Below are 26,644 nucleotides of genomic sequence, written 5' to 3'. Positions count from 1 at the left end.
GATGTATTTCATACAGTGCTATACCTCGGTTTACAAACACAATTGGTTCCGGAAGTCTGTACTTAACCTGAAGCGTACTTAACCTGAAACGAACTTTCCCACTGAAAATAGTGGAAAGTGGATTAATCCGTTCCAGACGGTCCGCGGAGTACTCAACCTGAAGCATACTTAACCCGAAGTATGAGTGTAATTGGTTCCGGAAGTCCGTACTTAACCTGAAGCGAACTTTCCCATTGAAAGTAATGGAAAGTGGATTAATCCGTTCCAGACAGGTCCGCAAAGTACGTAAACTGAAAATACTCAAACCGAGGCGTACTTAAACCAAGGTATGACTGTATTACAGTTCGCATCCTAAACATATTTTACCTGAAACAAGTCCTGTTGCTTTAGATGGAGTTAACTTTCAAGTAGCCACGTCTACAGCTGCAGCCAGATTTTTATTTTATTTTTGTGTTTATGAGTCACTTATAATTTACATGCAGATTGTGTGCTTCCTTCAAGGGGGTGAGGTATTTGTCTGCCAGGGAACTGGCGTAACTCACCTTCCCTCACCATCCTTTATGAACTAAGCTGCTAGAATATTCAGCTCCTTGAAAAAAAACACCACTAGACTAACAGACCACAGGAAGAGAGCTGTAAGTAAAAGAAAGAAGATCACAGGGGAGGAAACGGTTCAATCAATGCTTACATAATGGGCTTGAGTAAGTTGCATACTGCCAGCCCAGCTCTGGAAAAGCAGATAATTAAGGCCATCGGAGAGTCTTGAAAAAAAAACCTTTGGAATAACAGCGAGCATTTACGTAACACTTTTCACCTTTGAGGATAAACATCCAAAGATGAACTTTGTCTTTTTAAGCCAAGGCAAAAACCACCAAAACATTGGGTGCAAAATGAACCAGATTTCAACTCCTGAAATTGCAAAACTGCATGGCAATTAAGAAAGTGAGCAGCAAAGTCTGTGTTTCATATTCCACTTTCAGGTGGAAGATAAGCCCTGCCTTTCTTCTAGAAAACAAAAAGTGTCTGTTGGCAGAAAGGCGATTTATTTGAGAATAAGTTGTTGGGAACTGCTAGAGTAGTCCAGTCAGATGGGTGTGGCTTAACAGCAGCAGCAACAACAACCACCAATCAAAATTAGCAGAGCTTAATTCTGCATAGACCTGCATAGGATTGGGAATTTAATTTGAAATCACCATGGTGAAAAAGCAGTGTTTATTCTGGATTAGGTTTTTTTAAACGGTTGTAATTTTAAATTTTATTTATACTTTTCAAGTTTATACATTTCACTAATTTTATAAATTTCATTAATTTTACAATCATTTTGACATTTCAAAACTTGACTTCCTTCCCTATCTTTCTGCAGTTGCTTTATTTTTTAATATCTTCTGCATATCCAAATTACCCTAATTTGCTCATTTATTCATCTTCTTTAGATATATACTCTTATGAAACTGCAGGTTATTACAGTAATCCTGCCAGTGTTTTTATCTGTTTACTATTTATCTGTAAATATTCAATAAACCATTTCCATTCTTTTACAAAAAGTTTGTTATATTGATTTCTTATCTTCCAGAAGAAGATTTTTCTTCAAATCGGAAGCATAACACACAAAATGGAGCACATTCGGCTTCCAAAAAAAAGTTTGCAAACTGGAACACTTACTTCCGGGTTTGCAGTGTTTGGGTTCCAAGTTGTTTGAGTACCAAGGCACTTGAGACCAAGGTACCACTGTACTTCGTTTTTTGGAAATTCAGTGTTAACCACACAAACCATTCTCACATTTGGAAGCCTCGCCTGAAGTTTTATGCCTAGGGTTTTGGTTATAGGCAATTCAGATCTTGTGGCACATGGCGGGAATGTTTTAAATGTGCAGGGCATTCTCTGAGGAATTTTAAGTTATTATCTAGGCGCCTAATTGGTACATTATTATTATTTAATCTAAATATGTGTGAAAAAGCTATGGTTTTCCCAGTAGTGATGTATGGAAGTGAGAGCTGGACCATAAAGAAGGCTGATCACCGAATAATTGATGCTTTTGAATTATGATGCTGGAGGAGACTCTTGAGAGCCCCATGGACTGCAAGAAGATCAAACCTATCCATTCTGAAGGAAATCAGCCCTGAGTGCTCACTGGAAGGACAGATCCTGGAGCAGAGGCTCCAAAACTTTGGCCACCTCATGAGAAGAGAAGACTCCCTGGAAAAGACCCTGATGTTGGGAAAGATTGAGGGCACAAGGAGAAGGGGACGACAGAGGACGAGATGGTTGGACAATGTTCTTGAAGCTACCAACATGAGTCTGACCAAACTGCGGGAGGCAGTGGAAGACAGGAGTGCCTGGTGTGCTCTGGTCCATGGGGTCACGAAGAGTCAAACACGGCTAAACAACTAAACAATAACAACAACAACGTGTGTATCTGATACACCAGTGGCCAAAACTGTGGAAAGCCTTTGGAAAAAGTGTATTTCCGAGTTTGATGGCTCATAACACCTGATTGGCTCTCGAAACACTTATTGGCTACATTCAAATGAAGGAAAGCTACTGCATATCAACCTAAGCAAGCTGTGCTTCCCCTTTCTGGTTATTTGGCTATAACTTTTAATAGAATACAGATAATTGAACAAATTTTGTTGCATTACATTCTTCATTAAATTATCCTTCCATTGATATATTGTATTACTAAAAAAAAAGTGGTGTTATGAGCCATCAGCTGAAGCTACAAGAAGTATTTGTGGTTCTCGAGGTTTATTAATTCCCTGCTTCCATTTAACTGCCACAAAAGTTTATATATAAAAATGTAGCCTAGGCTTTTTGGAATTTGTGCTGTGGATTCTGCTGGTTAGAGAGGCCTGGATGGGATGCAAATTGCTGGTATTAGAAAGGCTAATAGGCCAGCTGTCAGTTTTAGACCAGTGATTCATAAAGGAACCAAACTGTTCTCATTAATGTACCAAATTTCTACAACGCAGCATTAATCATTACTCTTGCAGATACTTTCCCACCATCTGGGAATAAAGTCAGACGGCAGCCTGGAAGCTGAGTGTTCTCTCAGCGCAAAGAATGTATCTCTCAGCTTTCGCACAAACACACAGGCAACTTTTACATTTCACTACTGAAATTAACAGCGTCACTTTGCAGTTTCTTCCATTCTGAGAACATCCCTTCGCTCACCTTTCCAGACTTGGCTGGGGAATCAATGATGTCCCAGATTCCCTGCCCCATTAAAATGTGACTATAGGCTTTTCAGGAGCATTGGGATATTGGCAAACATCTTAGGATTTAGCCCAGCCTTCACCAACCTGGTGCGCTCCAGATGTTTTGGACTACAACTCAGCCCCAGCCAGCATGGCTCTGGTGAGAGCTGTAGTCAAAAACATCTGGAGAACATCAGGTAGACAAAAGTCAATTTAGCCACTTTTCTGTATGCCTGTGGTGAGTAAAAATGCTACAAACAAGACAGAGGGAGGCAGGGCACAGGTGAAACAACCCCGGTTTGTTGCTGTCCCTGTATTGATTGTCCTGGCTAAGGAAACATTGGAGTGCTGTGGCTGCTATCAATGCATTCCAGGTTTTGGAGGAGGGAATAACAGCAAAAAATAGTGGTTATTCACCACAGACTATTGGATAACTAGCTAAATCAGGCATCCCCAAACTTCGGCCCTCCAGATGTTTTGGACTACAATTCCCATCATCCCTGATCACTGGTCCTGTTAGCTAGGGATCATGGGAGTTGTAGGCCAAAACATCTGGAGGGCCGCAGTTTGGGGATGCCTGAGCTAAATAATACAAACATATTAAGGATCTTCCAAAGAACATTGGGTGCATATACATACATACATACATACATACATACATACATACATACATACATACATACTAGGGTAAATCATGGTTTGTTTTTTCCTGGCCATTTGTTCTTTCCTTTCCTTGATAAACAGGAACTTTTCCCACTTCATTTTTTAGAGGTGAGTAGACATGGATCAAAACTAGGGACTCAGCTATACAACTGCAAATAAAACATTATGTGTGTGTTTTTAAGTGCAATATACAATGTGACACTAGATGGCGATGGTGAGCCTTATGGAAAATTCCATGTATTTTTTTAAAAAAAATTCAGCATTTTCAGAACGGTTTTTCTATGTGTGTAGATTCCACCTGGGAATCGCCCAGATCACTTTCTTGTATTATATCTGTATTGCATTTATGTATTGCATTTATCACACCCACAACATACCCACAAAAAATAAGGGAAAACCTACACACCCCTGTTAGCACCAGGACATTCTGCTCATGGGGAAATTCTGCAGACTTGCACAAATAATTCTACAGCTGCCCTAGATTTAAGAAGTATCACCAACATTGCTCAGTACAATTTATAGCACCTAGAAATAATTGGTTTCAAGTTTCTGTAGCAGGATAGAGTCTATTTTTAAGCAAGGAGGTGGTTTCAGATCTGGATGACTGGGAGAGGGTAATAAAAAGTCAACTGCAATGCAGTAGGGTAGCTGGACTCCCACTTTCCTGAAATGTACATTAATCTTCCAATAATAAGAAATGAAAACAAATCCATTCCCAAATGCAAGACAGTGTGGTCCTCCTGGTTGAATACTTCAAGCATGCCCTGTACTGAAATTACATAACTAAAGATCAAAGCAAAACTTCCATCACAGTTCAGGATAACATGATTCTTGCCCTCTTGGGAACTGGATCCTTTCCTTCCTGGCCTTCCTGCAGGAATCGCACAGTGATTAATGCAAGGCAAGTCCCTGTTGTATCAAACGGGCTTTCTCCATAAAGTTCCTCTTAAAGGGCATCATGAAGTCCTCAAAGTCCACCTCGTAACTAAAACGCTGCCGACGCAACTCTCTCTTCCTTAGAAGGTCTTGGGTTGTCGCTTCTGGACTCCAAGTCTTGAAAGAGAAAAGGATCCCACAGTTAAAATTCAGCAAATGGGCTATCCTTATGTACATTTCTTAACGGAAGGGGGGGGGAAACATGGTTGATTCATTTTATAATCACCCCCTCCCATGCCCCTGCCACACTGAATTTAGGATTGAAAGAAGTCTTCTTTTGTAGCCTATGGAATAGGTTTCTGGTGTGTTCTTGGTCATAGGGTGTTTATGGAACCCATGACAGTTTCTCCTGTTTGCAAATATGCTCCTGGGTCCAGAAAGATTGGCAACCTACAGTTACTATCTCGCTTATTCCCAAGTTTTGTATTTTCCAGGCAGCTGTCTTCTCCAGAAGGATATTTTCAGTGGGTTTTTTCCCCTTAAAAAATGTTCATGGGTACTCTCATTTTCCTACTCATATTGAAATACTGCCCCTCAATGTTTAGGGCAGGAGTCCCCAAACTAAGGCCCGGGGGCCGGATGCGGCCTAATCACCTTCTTTATCTGGCCCGTGGATGGTCCAGGAATCAGCATGTTTTTACATGAGTAGAATGTGTTCTTTTATTTAAAATGCATCTCTGGATTATTTGTGGGGCTTGCCTGGTGTTTTTACATAAGTAGAATGTGTCCTTTTATTTAAAATACATCTCTGGGTTATTTGTAGGGCATAGGAATTCATTCATTTCCCCCCCCTCAAAATATAATCCGGCCCCCCCACAAGGCCTGAGGGACAGTGGACCGGCCCCCTGCTGAAAAAGTTTGCTGACCCCTGGTTTAGGGTGTATGAGTCCCCCTGCGTCCCCCCCAGAAAAAAGCATTAGATATTTTGTTTCGCAAACTGAGCCCCTCCCCAGTAATGCTGGGCTCTGGAATAAAGTTAGCAACATCTAGCTGTAAAGGATTCAGAATTATGGAGTGGAAGTACTCCAGCAGAGCTGAAGCATCACATACAACCCTGTCCCCTACAACTCTCAATAAAGGGACGCGGGTGGCGCTGTGGTCTAAACCACAGAGCCTAGGGCTTGCAGATCAGAAGGTCAGCGGTTCGAATCCCCGCAACAGGGTGAGCTCCCGTTGCTCTTTCCCAGCTCCTGCCAACCTAGCAGTTCGAAAGCATGTCAAAGTGCAAGTAGATAAATAGGTGGGCAGGAAGGTAAACAGGGTTTCTGTGCGCTGCTCTGGTTTGCCAGAAGCGGCTTTGTCATGCTGGCCACATGACCCGGAAGCTGTACATTCCAGTAAAGCGAGATGAGCACCGCAACCCCAGAGTCATCTGCGACTGGACCTAACGGTCAGGGGTCCCTTTACCTTTACAACTCCCAATAGGGGAAATATTCAAGAACAGAATCTCTTTGTGAAATAAAAAAATTCCTTCAGTAGCACCTTAAAGACCAACTAAGTTTTTATTTTGGTATGAGCTTTCGTGTGCATGCACACTTCTTCAGATATGAAAAGCATGCACACGAAAGCTCATACCAAAATAAAAACTTAGTTGGTCTTTACGGTGCTACTGAAGGAATTTTTTTAATTTTGCTTCGACTCAGACCAACACGGCTACCTACCAGTAACTAGAATCTCTTTGTGATCATTTTCTCCCCCCTCAGATGAGTGGAACACCATTCTACCACATTCTTCCCCAGAGACCCACTCGGGTGTTAAGATCAGCACAGGGACCTGGTTTTATTTTGCAGACAGACTTACCCTCTGTGGTGTGAAAGTGATATTAACTTTCCTTGTGGCTCCTCTGGTTATCAGTGAATTCAGATGGACGACATTATCCTTGAGCGATTCTTTCTTCTCCTCGAAGAGAGATTTCTCAGTGATTGGTTCCTGGAATGGTAGAACCTTAAACACAGAACATCATCAGTTGCACAAGTGTCCATGTGTGTCATAAATGTCTCATGCAATTAGCTGGAAGAAGCCTTTTTGCAACCCAAGTTTCCCGTTATGTGTCAAAATCCAAAAGCAGGGGGCTGTCACAGTAGGTATGGGGGTCATGGAGGCTGCTCCCCCCTTGCAATGTGAGCACTAATATGACCCCTAGTGGTGGAGGGAAAGGCAGAGTATGCCCTTTGCATACAGAAGGTCCCAGGGTCAACATCTGGCACCTCCCCGTAGGTCTGGCAAGGTCACTGGAGAGCCATTGCCAGTCAGTGAAGAGCTAGGCAGCCTTTCTTGGCAGAAGGTGCAAGGGCCCTCCTGCCTCCTTCCCCAAGCCCTGTAAGTGCTTGCCTGGCTTTGGGAAGGACGCAGAAGTGTTCCAGCTCTCCGGCACTCTTCCCAATGCCTCTGCTGCTTCTGCACCCATTGGCCAGATTACACCCAGCAATGAGGGACCTACCAATCAGGTATTGTGGTTATCCAATAGACCCACCCACAACCAGGAGGTCAGTCTCCAGGTCTCACCACAACACGTGCCCTCTTTTAGGGAGGACACGACTTGACAAAACAAAAGGAAACATTATTATGTATTGGAAATGCATATGTGATTTTTTTTAAAATATAACTGCAGAGCATGTGCTCTGCATGCACCAGGCAGAGTCCCCAACATCTCCGGTCTAAAGGGCCACCAGTAGCAGACCTAAGGAGAAGACAGTTGCATAGGGTCCATGCAGAGACCTCAAAGCCTTTCCCGGGGCAGCATAAAACAAACCAGGAAGCTTCAGGAAGGAGGTGTGATTTTTTATCATCAGTATGTTGGAAGGTATGTCGTGAAAGTTTCATTACTAGCCTACCAAACTACATTTTCCTGCAGTCATTCTTTAGCGCAGCCTTCTCCCCCATCACCCACCCCACCAACCTTCAATTCACTGTGGAGATGCCAAGAGATGGGACTCGTATATTTGGATAAGGCACCATGCAAGCTGTTTTTTAAAATATATATACATAAGATTTCTTAGTTTACAAAAATACGTGCATTGTCTCTTTTTCCAAGTTGCGCTTTCTACAGATCATTTCCATTTGTTCTGAGACATTAGTGTTACATACAATGTTAGATTGGGACGAAAAGAGGGGGGAAGAGGGGGTGGGGTGGGGTCAGGTGGCAATGCTTCTATTCTTCTCCTTAGTGTATGTGTGGGGTTTTGTGTCAGCCTCACTTGTGTAGGTTCTCCTACTATTTTCTAGTTGCATTTCCTTGGTGGTGGTGAGAAGTTGGGGGTGGCCTAAGGAGTGGGTGGTTGTATTTGATTGGCTGTAGTGAGATTTATTTCTGTGTGTGTGTGTGTGTGTGTGTGTGTGTGTGTGTTTGTGCGCGCACACATTTTTGGATCAGGTTAGCCAGATTGATTTGCATGTTGTTGGTGGATTCGTGTTGTCGTCTTGCTGGGCTGTGTACAGGGCCATCTTAAGCATAGCTGGCGCCCTGGCGTGAACTATCCCTCCGGCGCCCCCCCCTCCCGTTTCCAAGCGCGGCTGCCGTGTGGGCGGAGCTGCACGGCACCGCCCTGGCGCCTTGCGCCACCCAGCCTTGCCTTAGGGCCGGCCCTGACTGTGTATATGACTTCTTCTATTTGTCCTTGTGTCAGCTTCAGTTTATGGGTTAGTTTTTCTAATAAGGCTGTTTCCCACATTATTTGATACCATTGGTCCATGCTTACTCCAGACAAGTCTCTCCAGTGTCTGGCTATGATGCTTCTGGCTACCATGCAAGCTGTTGAGGTCTTCTGCTCCCGCCACCCCCTGGGCCAAGCTGCCTGGGGATGACGGGAGTTGAGCCCTACAAGATCTGAAGAACCCACCATTGAAGAAGTCTCTTGTGGAGCACCGTGGCATCGCCTTACCTCCTCTTTCACAGACTCTTTCGATGCAGGATCCGGCATCTTTGCCTTGGGAGTGGCAGATGTAGATGGGATAGCTGGGGCTCCTGAGGCTGCTGAGGCTGTTGGGGCCGGTGCCTTTGGCTTGGCCCCCCTTTTCCCTTTCTGCTTGTCCCCTTTGCCCTCCGGTGGCTTTGGCATGCGGTCCAGTGTGTCTTGAATGTAGTGGACCAGCCGGGTGTCAGCATAAGCCTTTGCAACTTCCAGAGCGTTTTGTCCTGTTTGGGAAAAAAAAAAGGTGGCTCAGTATGTGGGGGCAGTGGCATTCTTTTGCATGATCCCAGAGCAATTCCATGTCACCAAGAACACAGGGACAGGGTGGGATGGGAGCGGTGGAAGAGTATTGGGGTGGTAAAGATGCTATTGAGAGACAGCTCACCTGGGCACATAAAGTTCAGTGGTGAAGCATTTTAAAATGATTGGATTTTGAATCCATTGGCGCCTACCTCTTATTTATTTATTGAATTTATATACCCCCCTATACCCAGGGGTCTCAGAGCAGTTTACACAGGCTTCCTCAGCCTCGGCCCTTCAAACGTTTGGAGACTACAATTCCCACCATCCCTGGCACTGATCCTGCTAGCTAGGAATCATGGGAGTTGTAGGCAAAAAGACACCTGGAGGGCCGAGGTTGAGGAAGCCTGAGCTTACAGAATAAAATAAAGACGTAAAACCACAAAATACATAATAAAAACAAAAACAACCCAATACCCCCCCCCCCAAAAAAAACCCCACAAGGGCATAGGGTGTGAATCAGATCAACCAAAGGCCGGGTTAAAAAGAAATGTTTTTGCCTGGTGTCTAAAGGTGTATAATGAAGGCACCAGGCGAACCTCCCTGAGGAGAGCATTCCACAAATGGGGAGCCACTGCAGAGAATGCCCTGTTCTCATGTTGCCACCCTCTGGACCTCTCGAAGAGGAGGCACTCAAAGAAGGGCCTCAGAAGATGATCTCAGGGTCCAGGTAGGTTCATATGGAAAGAGGCAGTCCTTGAGGTATTGTGGTGCATGTACTGACACAGAAAGCTTTTGGACAGCTCTTCCAGAAGACCTGTTTATCAGCTTTCCTCTTTATTTGCTTGCATACATCCCCCCTGGAGCCTAGGTTATAATCAGTCTTTCCTGAGCTTTTGTTCCGACTCTTTTATTGGGCAGTTATAAGTGCTCACTGGAAGGACAGATCCTGAAGCTGAGGCTCCAATACTTTGGCCACCTCATGAGAAGAGAAGACTCCATGGAAAAGACCCTGATGTTGGGAAAGATTGAGGGCACAAGGAGAAGGGGATGACAGAGGATGAGATGGTTGGACAGTGTTCTCGAAGCTACCAGCATGAGTCTGACCAAACTGCGGGAGGCAGTGGAAGACAGGAGTGCCTGGCGTGCTATGGTTGATGGGGTCACGAAGAGTCGGACACGACTAAACGATTAAACAACAACAACAACAACAACAACGTGTGTATCTGATACACTAGTGGCCAAAACTGTGGAATTCTTTGGAAAAAGTGTATTTCCGAGTTTGATGGCTCATAACACCTGATTGGCTCTCTAAACACTTATTGGCTACATTCAAATGAAGGAAAGCAACAACAACAACAACAACATAAGCTGGAAAGAGTATTTTTTTAATAAAAAAAGTAAAAGTAAAGGAGCAACGATTCAATTTCCAGTCTAGGTCAGGAGTTAGGAGTTACAGTGGTGCCTCGCAAGATGAATTTAATTTGTTCTGTGAATCAATTCATTTTGCGAAAAATTCGTCTTGCGAATCACGGTTTCCCATAGGAATACATTAATTAAATTTCAATGCATTCCTATGGGAAACTGCAATCCGCAAGATGAATTTTTCGCAAAACCTTGCGAGTCACCATCAGATCGCAAGACGCATTCGTCTTGTGAAAAATTCGTCTTGCAGGGCATTCGTCTTGCGAGGTACCACTGTACTGATAAAACACCATAGCTAATTTAAAGGTTGCATTGGCCATCAATTAGCAGTAACACAAAGGTTTTACCTTTTCTGTTTGTCAGCTGAGGCTTAGCACCAGAGTTGACCAAATGATGCACCGTGTCTAGTCGGCAGCTCTCGAGGCCTCTCATCAGTGGGGTTCCATAGTTGATTGAAATAGCATCTACTGTTGCTCCGGAATTAATGAGCAGTTCAGCAATATCCTGCTGGCCTGCATGGCATGCATGGTGGAGAGCAGTCCACATGAAATTGTCCGTTGCGTTCACATTAGCCCTGCAGACAAAGAACGATTGTTCTCTATATTAGAAATATACTGTTTTGTCACACAGGGACATTTGAGGAATTTCATTTCAGTGAATTCCAATGAGAAGTGACCTGATTTGCACAAACCGATGCTGGTTGCTGTTACAACTACGGCAGTGCCGGATTTAGGTGTAAGCTAAACAAGACTTAGGGCCCCACTCTCTTGCCCACCCCCCAAAAAAAAAATCAAAGGGAAAAAAATAAGATAAAAATAAAATAAAATAAAACCATACAGCAACAACATTTTGTGTTCTGTAGGCTCCTATGATGTAAGTAATGGGTCCATAAATTACCATATAGCATATATTCAACACAAAAAACAGTGACAATTTGTTGTTGACAAAGGACAGCTGGACATACAAAGGGCCCCATTACCTTCAGTAGCTTAGGGCCTCGTCAAACCTAAATCCGGCCCTGAACTATGGCAATTATTCATCATCATGATGATGGTACATAATTGTCAGGGACTGGGTAGAGGAAGAATGGTGGAGCCTGCCTCCCCAACCTGATTCTTCAGAGAAGAAGAAGACCATCCGGAATTACAACAGGGGTTTGAGGGAGGTCACAGTTCAGAGGAAGATGAAGGGGGAAGTTGGGAAATAATGGCAGAGGAAGAGGAGGCAGAACTGGAGCAGCTGGCTGACACGTTATCACTAGAAAGCATCCCAGACCCACCATCTCCCAGAACCCGGTGAGCCTTAAAAATAGGAGAGCGCCAACCGTAGAAGGGATGATGAGTGAGGAAGTGGGAGAGAAGGGGAGATTTACTCGGAGCAACGCCATTATTCCGAGAGGCCACATTCCCAAGCCTCTCTCTGTGAATATTGAATAAAAGCAGATGATAAGGACTTTCCCTTCTCTTGTCCATTCCTGGCAACCTGCCATGGGGGTTGGTTCGTCCACTGCCTGACAACAGTTGATGTACCACCTGTCTTTAAGCCAATCTCTAAGCGGTTTGCAAACTAGGTCAAAGCATCCACATACGGACGGTACATTTAAAGTACATGAGTTCCCTGGAAGAACCTTGGAAACTGTAATTTACTCGCCCCAGAGCTACAATTCCAAGCACCCCATATGAACTACCTTCCCCAGGATTCTTTGGAGAAGTCATGTGCTTTAAATGTGCTTCAAAGGTATGGTGTGTACACAGTCATATACTGCCTTTCCTCCAAGGAGCCAAGGCTGTCATGCATTGCATTCTTCCCCCACCCCATTTCGCTATTGCAACAAATCTGAGAGTTAGGTCAGTTAGGCATAGAGATGGTGACTGACCTAAGGTGAGCTCCATGGCTGAAGAAGGACCTGGCTGTGGATCTCCTCAGCCGTGGGTCCATTGCTCCCACCATGGTTGGAAAAGTACCTCCTCCAATCAAACACACAGTCTTCCATGACAACTTGCCTAGGCTGTCACATCACAATGGTCACTGTCGCATAGCCATTTGTCTTCAACTGGTAGGTGAGGACACACTGCTACACTGGCCTGCAGCCCGAACTAAGGTGGGACACAATAGCACTTCTGCCACAAAGAACACACAAAGAAATGGGTCTCCGAGTGTATCTTTGGGTTAAAGGAAGGATGTGAAAGGATATGGAAAAGTTGACGACTGATCTAGCCTGCCCCTTTGGGCGCAGCCTTCTGTTGTTTCCTTCACAACCATCTTGTGAAGTCGGATAGGGCGAGACTTGGTGGCCTGTCCAAAGCTACCCACTGTCAGGATGGCTCCTGGCTGGTTGCCCAGGAAAGTATCAAGACAAGGAAAAGTTTCTTACCCTCCCTTTTCATTTCAATATTACAAAGAGATGCTTTGGACCCAGCCTCTTGGATAAAGGCATTGTCCCCAGTGAATTTCCACCCTCCGTTTCTCTCACTTCTTCATTTGTTACTTCTACATGCCCTCTGTCTTTGAACTCTTCACTCTCCTACTTTTAAGGCCCGCCGGATTCTGGGAGATGGTGGGTCTGGAATGCTTTCTAATGACACCATGTTGGCCAGCTGCCGTTTCACTCCTGCCTCCTCCTCTCCCATTATTCCCCAACTTTCCCCCTCATCTGCCTCTGAGCTGTGACCTCCCTCAATCCCCTGTTATAAATGTATACTGTCTTCCTCTTCCTCCTCTCTGGAGGGGTCAGGATGTGGAGGCGGTCTCCACCATTCCTCATCTGCCCAGTCCCTGGTGCCCACTGACCTTTGTGTTCCCATCTGCACTCTATCAACTGCAAAATTCTGAATGCCCTGCACAAGCATGGACACACCCCTCATAAATTGGAGGAATGTATCATCAATGAAGCAGTCAAGTACAACTTTTTCCTGTTGCCTAGAGTGGACACCCAGGGGAATGTGGCTCCAGACAGGGAGGACTTCCTGTCATACCTGCTCTGGAGCCTCCTGCCCATGCGTATGACCAGGTAGATGTGCATCATGCGCCTAGCAGACCCTGTAAAAGCCACATTCCCTTTTTCTCTTTTCAGACCTCTCTCTTGGACCTCCTCTCCTGGCTCTTAGCCAACACATGACTCATCCTTACAGAGGGTGGAAGCTACACCTCAGACTTCTTTTCTGTACTAATGTAACTGTAACCCCAAGATCAAGCCTGCCTTCTGATTACTGCTGTGAACTGAATGTAAGTAAAACTTTACTCTTACTTTTAAAGAAAACTGTCTTGTGTTATTATTATTTTAAGAGGGAAATAAAAGGGTAAACTTATCAGAAACAATCCAGACTGGACTAGCCAGACTGGATTGCTCAAGTTAAATGATTCTAACAAATCCATCAACTTGCTTCCAACAATCTGCAAGGGAATGTGCTCTCTTGCTTGCTCACTGGCGTGAGTGAGGACGGAAAATGTTTAATTTATATATCCTCTCCTACCTTCCTCAACATTCCCACATGAATCCCACATTTCTTGTGTCTACAGGGTTGCTTCTCATGCCCACCAGCCCAGTAGGTCACCAGAAGAAGTAAACCCACCCTCTTTCCAGGAGAAACTTCACCACTTCGATGTTCCCACTTGCGCAGGCGGCCATCAAAGGAGTTTTGTAGAAATGGTCCCGTAGGTCCACTGGTACCCCTGCCTCAAAGGCTTTCTTCATGGACGAAAGGTCTCCGTCTTTAGCAAGGTAGTTGATGTGGGCGAAAGTCTTCAACGGGTCGTCAATGTACCACCAGGAATCATCTTGGATGGGGTGCTCAGGAGGGTGGTCCCGGTTGAACCGGTTGCAGTCCGTCACGTTCTTATAGGTTTCGATCATGTACTCGGGCGGCCCGCCATCTGCCCGCCGCGAGTACGCACTCTCCGGAATGACGCAGATTGGCATAGGGGCGACAAACTTGGCTTTCCTGCCTTTCGCTTTCTTGGGTTTCTTCTTCTTGGGACCATAAGATGTAAGGAGGAAGGCTTTCTGCAAGAACCGGTTGCCCTTAAGAAACTCCTCGAACTTAATCCCTCCTGCTCGCGTTTTCTCATGAGCCTGAGCAATTGTCATTAAGTTTTCAGGCTCCACAAACGGACACCTCTCTTCGATGATGGACACAAAATCTTCCTTGTTCACGGCCCCGTCCCCTCGATCTGCGATCTCAAATGCTTCGCGAAGACTTGCCTGGTGTTCTACGGCCCAGTCGTGCAGCCTAACAGCCCAGGGCGGGTTGGGGTTCTTCACCCCAGGCTTGGGCTTGGAATATTTGGCAAAGCGTCGCTCAATCTTACGGATCTCCCTACTTGCTGCTTTGAATCCACCGTCTTTAGCCACTTGCCTCGGTGTCTTTTTCTCTAGGTTCCTCCATGTAGGATCAGTGCCTAAAAGGCAAAAAAGTGTCAGTTCCAATTAAGACAGCTCCAAAATCTTAGAAAATGAGTCAAAATAAAGTCTCAACACCTGGGGATCATCAAAACAGTGGTTGGCTCATTCATTTCATGGCTCTCAAGATTCCTACAGAATAGAGGTGGCTAACCCTTTCTGGCCTGAGGGCCACATTCATCCTTGATCAACCCTTGGGGGGGGCACATGCAGTTGGTGGGTGTGGCCACCCCACATTCTTTCACACACTCCCTTGCTTGGACACAAGCACCACACACCAGCACACAACCTGCTCACCTCTGCGGATGTGTGAAAAACCCACAGGCCACCCCACAAATAAAATTTCCATATCATAAGTTTAAGCATTCACAATATATTTGATACCGGTATTATTTAATATACACAGTTAATGTATTTGATTAAATGCATATTGTGTATTTAGCAGATTCAATACATGCAACCAGTAAACCAATCTCATACGCAAACAGATGTGGGCGCTTTTTCTAACAAGAAAATTCCACACAAAAATTTCTTAAGGCTTTAAGATGTCATTTTCTTGAATGTTGCTGAAGGCCACCAAACAAGGCATCGAGGGCCACAGCTGTGAGTTGGACCACCCTGATATTACTGGGACTGAAACAAGATTGCTCCCCTCCTGCTTGAGTGCAGTGGATTCCTGTTCACTGAATCAGGCGACTGAACCCCTGAGTTTATCCCGGGGTTGGGGGGAAGCACTTCATTCTCAGACAACCATTATTTACCTCTTTGACCTATAAATCTGCAACACTCTGTATAACCCCCAGCAGCAGCGTAATGCAGTGGCGTGTTTCCGTTCATGGCTATCAAACCCACATCTCCATTGTAGGCAGAAATAAGCTTCAGGATCTGGGAAGCAAAGTCAACACCATTAAACCAAGACAATCGTACTGTAACCAAATTTACTGTACCTGTTTTCTTCTCCGCAAAATTGCGGCAAATGGATGCCATTTAAACAGTCCGAAAAGCTGTAACAATACAAGCTGGGGCACCAGAGAAAGGCCTAATTAATAGTTGGCTGTGTAATGGCAAGAGGGCAAAATTCCTGCACAGAAATACCTCCACTTAAGACAGGCATCTTCAAACTGCGGCCCTCCAGATGTTTTGGCCTACAACTCCCATGATCCCTAGCTAACAGGACCAGTGGTTGGGGAAGATGGGAATTGTAGTCCAAAACATCTGGAGGGCCGAAGTTTGTGGATGCCTGACCTAAGACAAGGGCTTGAGGACCTGCAGCCCTCAAAATTTGCGGGACTACAAAACCCATATTCCCTGATCGCTGCACCATGCTCATTGGGGCTGATGTGAGTTGGAGTCTAGCAACATCTGGAGAGCTGAAGGTTGCCCACCTGTGCTTTAAAATAAGCCTTTTCTCCTTCTGGCAAGGGCCAAACTCCGTATCATGGGAAATGTGTCTTTGCATTTGTGTGGAGAAGTAATTCCGTTAAAGGATTCTGGGAGCGGGGCTTGGTCCTGAGCCTGGAGACGCCAGGGCCGTAGGGCACGCCCCTTCGGTGGCCACAGGAGGAGTTCCGGTAGATGTACACCACTGGGCTCCTTACTGGTGGTTAACTTCTCACGGACTCCAAACACACGGGTTGGAGTCAGATATATTCTGATAGGTTCCAACGCCTAAGCCAATTCGTAATCAATAAAGTTGTGGCCTTAACCACCCAATTAAAACTTATTTACTGTGTCTTGTGTCTTTATTACACGGGGAAGGAGGGACATTGCCACACAAATCCCTTCTCCCGGCTGAAATTGCCATTTGCTTTGAGACAGAAGTTGCTATAACGCAGCTTCACCTCTTGGTTGGTTTGAGGGTGGGCTCCATTTTTTACAGTATTGCACAAACCCATTCCCAATCTAGATTGGGCCCTTTCCAGCTGCTATTTTTTATTTTTAAAAATCCACACAAAGACATATTGAATATAAAGCATAATATTATCCAAAGGGATCATCGTTCTCTTTTCCTAGCTATCTGCTACTTTCAAAACCATCCTCATGCCTCCTCATTGGTCTCCAGATCTTCAAGATTCTCCCTCCCTGGAGGAGGCAGAGGCTGAGTGGTGCTGGACAGCACTGGGTCTGCCTTCAGGACAATGACCCTCAGGCTGTGCAGGGGAGGAGGGGAAGCCCCAAGTCATCACAGCACTCAAAAAAGGTAAAGGTAAAGGACCCCTGGACAGTTAAGTCCAGTCAAAGGCGGCTATGGGGTTGTGGTGCTCATCTTGTTTTCAGGCCGGCATTTGTCCACAGACAGTTTTCTGGGTCATGTGCCCAGCATGACGAAACCTCTACTGGCACATGGAGGACTGTGATGAGTGCCAGAGCACATGAAAACACCGTTTACCTTCCCGCCAGAGTGGTACCTATTTATCTACTTGCACTGGCATGCTTTCGAACTGCTATGTGACAGGAGCTGGGACAGAGCAACAGGAGCTCACCCCATTGTTGGGATTCGAACCGCCGACCTTCCGATCGGCAAGCCCAAGAGGCTCAGCGGTTTAGACCACAGCGCCACTCGCATCCCTCTCACCATAGCACACCACTATAGTAACTCCATGTTTCTTTCTATTCAGGTCAAGTTAAACATTCTGAAAAGTGTGCTTTGGGGAAAAGTGAAATTGGATTTTCTGGGGTCCCCTCCGTTAGCCAAGCCTGATTATTAGTAATTAACCGAGAGAGTTCCTTGGGCTGGGTACCTTTGTTTCTGACACCACCAACAAAGAATACCTCAAAAAACCCTCCTTTGGCAGCAAAATGTGCAGCATGGTGTCTTTCATTGTCAAAAACATTAACATTTCCACCTCTCTCAAGAATACCGCGGACCACATCCAAAACCCCTTCTCTGGCTGCTTCCATCAGGGCTGTGCGGCCGGTCGCCTGCAGATCAGAGAAAGGGAGGAAGAGAGGGGCAGAGAGAGAGAATTAACACGTATTTGCTCATTTACTATATTGCAAAAAAAGGGGGGGCAGAGGAAATGTCTTATTCTATAAAGAACAGAAACCATGAACAGGGGTTAGGACTGCTAAGTAGTTCCCTGATGCCCTCTCCTCTCCCTGAGAAAAAAGGGGACTGTTTGTACAATGGGAGCCATTGTTCTTCAGGTACAAAGCAGGCCTGTCTGAAAAAGATCAGGAGCCTAGCGGAAAACATGATATTTTTCTGTGGCCTGCTCCCTATCTTGAATTTACACGTGTATCAGTGTGTCTTGATAACGCCGGGAAGAGGGATGGATGAATCTGACAATTTTCCACTTCTCCCCTTTTCTCATTTCCACAATCTTCTCCAAATGTCCACATCAGTTTGCAATTTCTTAATATTCATACATAAAAAAGGCTTCCTGGAAATTCACCAGTATTTCAGTGCGAATTTATTTTTATGCGCTTGCTAACCACCTGCAGTTTTCCAAATTACAGCAGCACCTCGGTTCTCGAACGTAATCCATTGCAGAACACCGTCCGAGTTCCGAAACGTTTGGAAACCGAGGTGCAAAGGGCTGGCTGCAAACGCAATTGAGAAAATTGAAAAACTGAAAAAAAAAACAGGGGAAGTTGTTCGACTTATGAAGCACGTTCGAAAATGGAAGCATTTATTTCTGGGTTTTCGGTGTCCGGGTTCCGAAATGTTCGAAAACAGATACATTAGAGAACCGAGGTACCGTTGTATGTGTTTTATATCTATCTATCTATCTATCTATCTATCTATCTATCTATCTATCTATCTATCTATCTATCTATCTAATCTACCTATCTATCTATCTATCTGATCTGCTGGCTGGTTGATCAGGATAATAAATATTCTTAAAACATTTTTATGGTTGATTAATTTAACCAATTAGCCATCACAGCCCTAATTATTTTTTATGCTTATGCCTGTCAGCATTCCATTCCCCACTCTTAAAATGGCTAAGAACATTCTTACTGGGTTTGTTGCATTAGGGTCTGCTCCTCTTTCCAAAAATGTCATGCACATGTCTCTGATCTCATGCGCCTGCTCACAGGCTTGTACGAAAACTGGCTTCCCCTCAAAAGTGCAGTTGTTAACATCCGCCCCATATTCCAGGACCATCTGAACACAGCGGAAGTGCCGTTTGGTGGGCAGAATGCAGTAAAACAGAACACCTGTGTGGAGAATAGTTGCAGAGTGGCTTAACAGGGAGACACCCGTGATCCTGAAAAGAGAGACCAACCACTAAAGGCCAAGGAGGAAAATAATCTGTTTATTGCCTTTGCGTACTGCCCATATAACTAAGTGCTCGGAGAGGCTTGCAGAGGCATTAAAATATACCAATACAATCCAAGCCAAAATAAACACTCGAATCGATTAGTTAAAATCACAACACCAAAATATACATTACCAAAACCAGCATAAGCACATCAGTTGAAACAATGAGGAAACCAATATGAAACTAGCAAAGGGGGAAAAATGGAGCAAAGAAAGAATGCACCAGGTATTTGCAGTACTTTATTCTTCTGGGGGTACGCAGGGGTACGCAGACCCCTAAACATTTTGTGAACCTAAGTTTGGCCTCATTGAGGGGGTATATTTCAATATGAATAGGAGAATGAGAGTTTCTTTTCCTAGTAGACACCTGACTCACTTCATTAGCGAAGGGAACCTGGGAAAGGAACACAGATGAAGAACTCAGGGCCTGGGCAAGTATGCATGGGAAGAGACAGGGCCATCTTAAGCCCATCCAGCGCCGTGGCACAAAGGTCCCTCTGGCACCCCCTCCCGCCAGCACCGACCCCTCTCCGCCCCGGCTGGGGCGTGGGCAGCTCCTCGGCTCCCGCCACCTCCCCGGCCTGGAGGCCGCGTGGCCCAGCGGCCGCCATCTCTTGCCTGAGGGAGCTGCAGGAGCGGCAGTGGCGGGAGTGTCTCCAGATCTGCCCCCGTCCCTGAATGGGGCAAAGTTGCGCTTGCCCCTTCAGCCTGCAGTCATCGAGGGGGGTGAGGGACAGAGTGTGGGCTCGGCCGTGGCCATGAGCATGAGATCCAGTTTCCCTCGCCACGCGGGTGCGTGCAGGCGGAGAAGGAACTGTTTGTGGGCTGAGCCTTTCCCCTCTCACCCGCCCCATTGCTTTGGCAACCCGCTCCCCACCACTGCCACGACGTCCATCATGAGAACACCACGCCCCTCTATCGAGCAGCCACCAATCCATGCGAAGTGAAGGGGGCAGGCCCAGCCAGTTGCCAAGGCGGCTGCTTCTTTCCCTCCGCGTCCCTGCCATGATGCGCCTCTCTCAGAGCTGTCACCGCGCGTGGAGGGCTTAGTGGCTCGTTGCACCCCACCAGCACCCCTGAGAGGCTGGCGCCCTGGCACAACGAGCCACTAGCCTCTATGGCAAAGACGCCTCGGGGAAGAGATCAAAGTCGGCACTTTGAAATGAGCTCCAATGTGGATTGAACTTTTTGAGTTACAAGAGAAATCCCCACCTCCCTTGCCAACACCTGGTTCTCTTTACCTTTTCCTTCAACATCAACGATGGTCATGTCTGCCTCGGCCTGAACTAATACATCCAAGGCCAAGTCATGGCCCAGCTCAGCGGCTTTCATCACGGGGGTGCGGCCCATCCGATCCTGGACATCCGGATGAGCTCCAAGCTCCAAGAGAAAGTTGCACATGTCAATGTCGTTGGCAACACAGGCCAAGTGAAGGGCGGCCTCCCCATCGACTGGCTCGGTGAAATTGATGAGTTCCGGGTAGCCGAGTTTGGTGAGCTTCTCAATCTGCTTCTTGTCCTTCTGGCGAACGCACTGGAGAACTTTGTAGATCTGTAGGTTTTCAAGCCTTTTGTCAGCCAACATTCTCAGTCAACCAAAGGAAGGACACTCTCATAGAGGTGGTTCTCTGGACAGAAGGAGGAAACGGGAGAAACATCAGTCTCCTTCGTAATGGAATTCTATGATGTACCCCACTGGACGGCTCCCAACAGATTAAAAACAGAATTAAACATCCAACATTAAAAACTTCCCTAAATAGGGCTGCCTTCAGGTGTCTTCTAAAAATCAGGTAGCTGTTTATTTCCTTGACATCTGATGGGAGGGCGTTCCACGTGGCAGACGCCACCACTGAGAAGGCCCTCTGCCTGTGGCTCATGCCACAGTAAAACATGTCACACTACCGCAGCCAGTGGAAGTTGGTCCATTAAGATGAAAGGGACATTGCCCTACCAACTTCAGTTTCCCTTCAGCCAGTTCCCACCAGCCTATCTTCTTACAGCAGGTGGCATTGCCTGTCAGCTTCCACCTCCTTAGTCTACACACACCCACAATTAAATTTTCTGTTTTACAATTTAAAATACGCATTTAAACATCCTTAAAATATCAATGACTTCCCTTCCTCTCTTTCCATGGTTCATTTTGCATATCATAAATCCCTGCATATTTTACAAAAACTATACCATTCAGCACTGGCGGAGGAAGTTGGGGGCAGGGGAGCGCCCCGCCCCCGGCAGCGTGATCCCAGTGGGGTGCCATCACGGCTGCCCCCCACCCGCGCTGGGCACCACACCCCCACAGGCGGCGCACCACGCCCCCCAGGACACACGCCACGCCCCTGCAGGTGGCATGTCATGCCCCTGGGATGCACGCCATGTCCCCAGGACGTGCACCAGCCACGCCCCCCACCTCCTCTCCGCCCCCCAGTGCCAGAGCATGAAGCTCCGCCACTGCCATTCAGTATTCCATTATTACTTCCATCAAATCTTGTTTACACTGTTGAATTTATCTTAATGCTGCCAACATTTTCAAGTGTACCCAATATCCCCCCATGGTGGCACACCATAAGTACGCCAGTGAAAAAGCATCCCAAAGCTCTAAGGTTTTGTCGCGATTCTTTTACACTAAGGGTGGCAGGTACATCCCAGCAGCTCTTGAGGTATTCCAAGCAAAACCTCTGGCACAACTACTTTATGGGGCTCCAATATGGACGGGGAATCAGTGTAGTACTTTTGAAACAGTCCAGTCAAAATTTCTAAGACAGATTTTCGCTGTTGCATCATGCGCACCAAATGCGGCTTTACGCCTTGAAGCCAACCTTCTATCTGTCGAAACACGGACTTGGCAAAGAACACTTAAATACTGGCTCCGTCTAAATCTAAATCCACCTGGGCTATTGCCTCTAGTCACACGGGATGTACACAAAGGCGCATGGGCAAAGGCTGTGCACCAAAAACTCCTCTCATGTGGCCTGCACGCACAGCATTTACTCATAATGGGCCCATCCAAGGCAAACAGCCTCATATACCAGCGCCTGAAGAACATTGAACAACAAAACAATATGGCCATTATTAAGAAATTTAGTGCATGGTATATCCGTCTTCCACCTTCCTACATGGACTTCCGGTCACCATACCTGTCCAACCTAACCATCCCAAAATACAGACGAGCCTTCACACTGGCCAGACTGGACATGCTACCCTCCGCCGTCCTTGAAGGTCGATTCTCAAAAACACCATACCAGAATCGACTATGTCCCTGCGGAGTTGGCAGCGTGGAGACTGTATCACATGTACTCCTGTCCTGTCCCCTATATAAAGACCTCAGGGATGAGATCATCACACCTCTGATATCCACCATTTCGGGCCGCCCATCCGAGGATATACTGTTTTTCCTCCTGGCAGACCAGACTGCCCAGACAACAGAGAAGGTAGCCAGATTTACTGAGAGGGCCATGAGACTGAGGGCCACCAGCTGAAGGACAATAGCGCCGCCTGTGTGAACATATAATTAAGATCTCATCTGTTCCATTTTAATTGTGTTATGCTGAATCCCGAGACAGCACATTTTGTTGTTTTATATAGCATTTTTCTTTTTTCTTTCCTTTTTACCAGGTTATGTAATATGAATCCTTTGTTGCAATGGCCTGTAGGCCACGCAAATAAATAAAGTTTAAAAAAAAAAATATCCCCCCATGTGTTCAATAAACATTTTCCAGTCTTCTCTAAATGTATGTTCTTCTTGTTCTCTTATTCTATATGTTAAGTCTGCAAGCTGCACATATCCTTTCAGCTTAAGTTGCCATTCTTCTTTGGTTGGGACCTCGCTCGTTTTCCATCTTTGGGCTAACAAAACACAGGCCGCAGTAGTGGCTTACATAAATAGCCTTCTCCTTAGTCTTAATGTTGCCCTTGTAGAACTCCAAACAGGTAGGAGGATGGAGACAAAAGTAGAATTAGTTGGCTCTGCGGTTGTGGCTCTGCGGACTGTTGATGTCCCTACCTTCCACTCAACCAAAAGGGCGCCAGTCACCACCGGCCACCAGACTTATGTTTGCAGTCAGTTGTCTTTTGCTACTGCTGTTTGCTATTGCTGTTTGCAACTCATAAATATTCCTGATGACGCAACAGTGCATCATAGCAACAATGCCATAAGTCAAAGATGGACTGGCACATTAGCCTTCACTTGAATCTGTTTTAAAATTCTAGTTTCTAGGAGTGCGTCTACTGAGCCTCAAGAAGAAACCCTCAACCTCTTGGCAAATGCGAGTGCTGTGATGTTTGCACACGTTGCCAGAAGCCTCCTTGTGAAACCTGAGGATCAGAGGTGCAAGACGACAAATCCAAAGCATGGCAAACAAAGCAAGTTCACACACGTGTGTGACATCCAACCTGGATGGATTTAAGAGAGGATTAGACATGGAGGACAAGGCTATCAATAGCTGGTGCCCATTGAAGCTGGTAAGGTGGTAGGAAAGGAGGCAAGTTATAGGCAGAACCAGAGCCAACATCAGACCGAGTCAACAAATGCTAGGTTTGTACCCATCCTCCTCTCAGCTGACTTCTACAAGGACAGAGTGGAGCCTAAAGAGGAGGAAGCCAACAGCCAGGAATAACCCCTGTAAGTAAAGTAAAGTAAAGTAAAGTAAAGTAAAGTAAAGAAAGAAAGAAAGAAGGTAAGTAAGTAAGAAGGTAGGTGGATGGGGGCTGGTTAATGGCAGACTAAAGTTGGGTCCTTCTTGTAGGCATCTCAGAGGCATCTGATTGGCCACTGTTAGAACAAGATGCAGGACGAGATGGACCTTTCGTCTGATCCAGCAGCCTCTTCTTATGTTATTCAGGATGGCATGGAAGCTCTAAGATTTGAATGCCTGGAGGTCAAACCCTACAGACAGAGCCTTTGTGACACACCAGGTACCGGTATCACCTTCTGTTCAGACCTGGGGGCTCTGTGCTGGAAACTTGCCTTCAATTTCGCAAAAGTTTCCTTTCCCTTCCATTTTGACTGTCTCATTCACAAGGTGCTTCAGAATTCCCCTGAGTTTGGGTGGGTGTGGAATTGAGCTTACCTATCACCGTGCAGTGATTATAATGTGCATATTGTCCCCGATTTCCATTAAACATTTCCCCAGCATTCTGCAGCATATCCAGCTGCCCACATTTCCTAATCCCCCCCCCCCGGAAAAAAAGCCCCATGGGAAAGGAACAACCTCATGGTGCATCTGGCCTACCAAGCATCTGAAATTGGTGTGGCCATTTTTGCTTTTAAATGAAGTCTATATGCTTGCCTTTACATGTCATTAAAAGTAAAAGGCAAAAAATAACAACAAACAGCTGTCAGGTGCAAATTAGGCAGATCCTTTACACACCCACACCCACCAGCTTTTTGTGATTTACAGGAAATCTTGGTCAGAGATGTCACTGAGTTTTCAGGAAGGTCAGGGCACCTGGGAAGGCTGCAGGCAGATGATTTGAAGAAAGGACACTTACAAACACCCTCGGCCACTTGGAATGTAAGGTGGGCACAACCAGTGCTTTTGGGGGGTACGCAGGGGTATGCATACCCCTAAACATTTTGTGAATCTTTGTACTTTTGTCCATTTACTGTATTTATTTTTTCCAATTTTAACTGTAAAATGGTGATTTTCTTAAGTAAAAATGAGAGTACCCCTAAACATTTTTTTTTTGGGGGGGGAGAACACTGGGACATAACCAAACTTCTCTCACGCGCACCTGGGACATGCTTTGGTGATATGGCGCTCTGAGCTAGGACATAATTTGGTGCTCCCTGCCCTCAATATTTCTTATTTTCACAATAATTCATTTTGATACAGTTGCTTTTGTATGGATCTTGTATGGATAATAATAATAATGATAATAATAATATTTTATGGAATGTTTAGGGAAGCTGTTAATGTTTGATAGATTATTGTATTTTAATGTTTTGTTGGAAGCCGCCCAGAGTGGCTGGGGAAACCCAGCCAGATGGGCGGGGTATAAATAATAAATTATTATTATTATTATTTTGCACCCCCTAAGTTTGGTGCCCTGTGCAGGGGAACAAACTGCACCATCCTAAATCCAGTGCTGCTTCATGATAATTTCATCTCCATTTTCTCTACCCTTTGCCAATGCCAATTTTCATAGTTACTTTTCTCATTAATTGTTATAGAATGGTTTTTTTTCTTTTTAAACAACCCAATATGTTTCTAGCTCAGCATTCATTCTCATGCTCACTGACATATAGTCAAGCCACAAGATTCAGATCTAAATACAAGAATATATGAATCTGCCCTCATCAATAATATAGTTATAGAATTGTAAAGTTGGAATTATTATTATTTCCCCAAGAGCTTCTTTATTTTTATATAAAACTATTTATTTGTTTTTTCAAATTAAAATTTTACAATCACAAACACACAACATAAAAACAAGATTCCAAAGAATCTCCTGGACTCCCCTCCTCCCCTTTGTGGGTCCTATTATTAACCCTTTCCTCCTCCATCTTTTATAGTAATCCAAATCTTTTACATCTCCATTATATCCAAAATTCATCATTAAACTATAGTGTTATTCAAATCCGACCAAAATGACTTTAACTGTTTACAATGGTTTTTTAAGGTAAATTATAAATTTTCCCCAAGAGCTCCTTTATGTCTTGAGGATAGCTGGCAATGAAGTTCACCTGCTGCAGTTCTATTTGCATGTCTGACTTATATCCAGTTCCAATTCACCAGCAAAGCAACTCCGAGTCAACTCAGTGGTCCTTTAAAAGACAAACAACAGAGCCTGAATGAGAGCAGCCTAAGCCTACCCCCAAGCGCATGAAGAGTTCCTTACGTGCATGTGAAGTCCGCAATAGCCTTTGCTTGTCAATCAATCTGTTCGGTCCTTTTAAAGGCGCTGGGCTCTTTGGGCTGTAACACTATTCCTAAGGCACGGCTCTCCGAGATTCCTTTTTCTATCTAGACAGATGCACTAAGGCATCACATCACCCCTCAAAAACAATGGCCACTACTGGCCAGATCACCCTGGATTTCGTCCTCTCCTCCTTTTTCTTTCTCCTTTTAACCTGCCGCGACCCCAGCTGCTTACCTGCAAGCTTTGCTGACGCTCCAGGAGAGCTGGAGGAGACTAGACGAAAGCAGCCGCCCAGACGTCTCGTAGATGGGCATGACTCTTCCCCGCTTCCTCCGCGGGCTGATGGCAAGAGAGCAGGAATTGTTCCTTGGGCGGGTGGCAGCGTCCGCGAGAACGAGCGTGTCCCCGGAGCACCCAGAGGGAGGAGGGGATTGTTAGACGGGAGCTCCTATAGCAACGGAACCAGGGAGAGGAAGCGCGCCGGCGCGCGCGTAACAATGGCAAGCCGGCTCCCAGCCACGCCGCGCAAAGCGGAGCGCAGGAGCCAAGCTCCCCAAATCACGTGGAAGGGGAGATGCAACGGAGAGGGAGCCCGAAGGGCAGAGCCAAGGCCGCCAGTTTGCGAACACGTCTAGAATCAGAGCCTTGCAAAGGACCCGGAGAGCCATCTAGTCGGACCCCCTGCAATGCAGGAATCTCAACTAAAAAAAAAATGTAAAAAAGTAAAGGACACCATGGACGGTTAACTGCAG

General features: G+C 45.7%; 1 protein-coding gene across 1 annotated transcript; it reads right to left on the bottom strand.

The window, feature by feature from the left end:
- Positions 1-436: 436 nt before the first annotated feature.
- Positions 437-26,304, bottom strand: ANKEF1 (ankyrin repeat and EF-hand domain containing 1). The gene is made up of 10 exons (XM_035110711.2): positions 26,127-26,304; positions 20,277-20,662; positions 18,733-18,932; positions 17,541-17,690; positions 15,530-15,653; positions 13,942-14,767; positions 10,717-10,943; positions 8,675-8,928; positions 6,594-6,737; positions 437-4,910 (listed from the first exon to the last, which is right to left on the bottom strand). Exons 2-10 carry the CDS (start codon positions 20,617-20,619, stop codon positions 4,749-4,751), a joined length of 2,430 nt encoding a protein of 809 aa, XP_034966602.2. The 5' UTR covers positions 20,620-20,662; positions 26,127-26,304; the 3' UTR covers positions 437-4,748.
- Between the last annotated feature and the right edge of the window lie 340 nt (positions 26,305-26,644).

Source organism: Zootoca vivipara, chromosome 3, assembly GCF_963506605.1.
Source record: "Zootoca vivipara chromosome 3, rZooViv1.1, whole genome shotgun sequence".
NCBI lineage: Eukaryota > Metazoa > Chordata > Lepidosauria > Squamata > Lacertidae > Zootoca > Zootoca vivipara.
The sequence above is the reverse complement of the archived record's forward strand: the minus strand, read 5'-3'. Positions and strand labels throughout refer to the sequence as shown.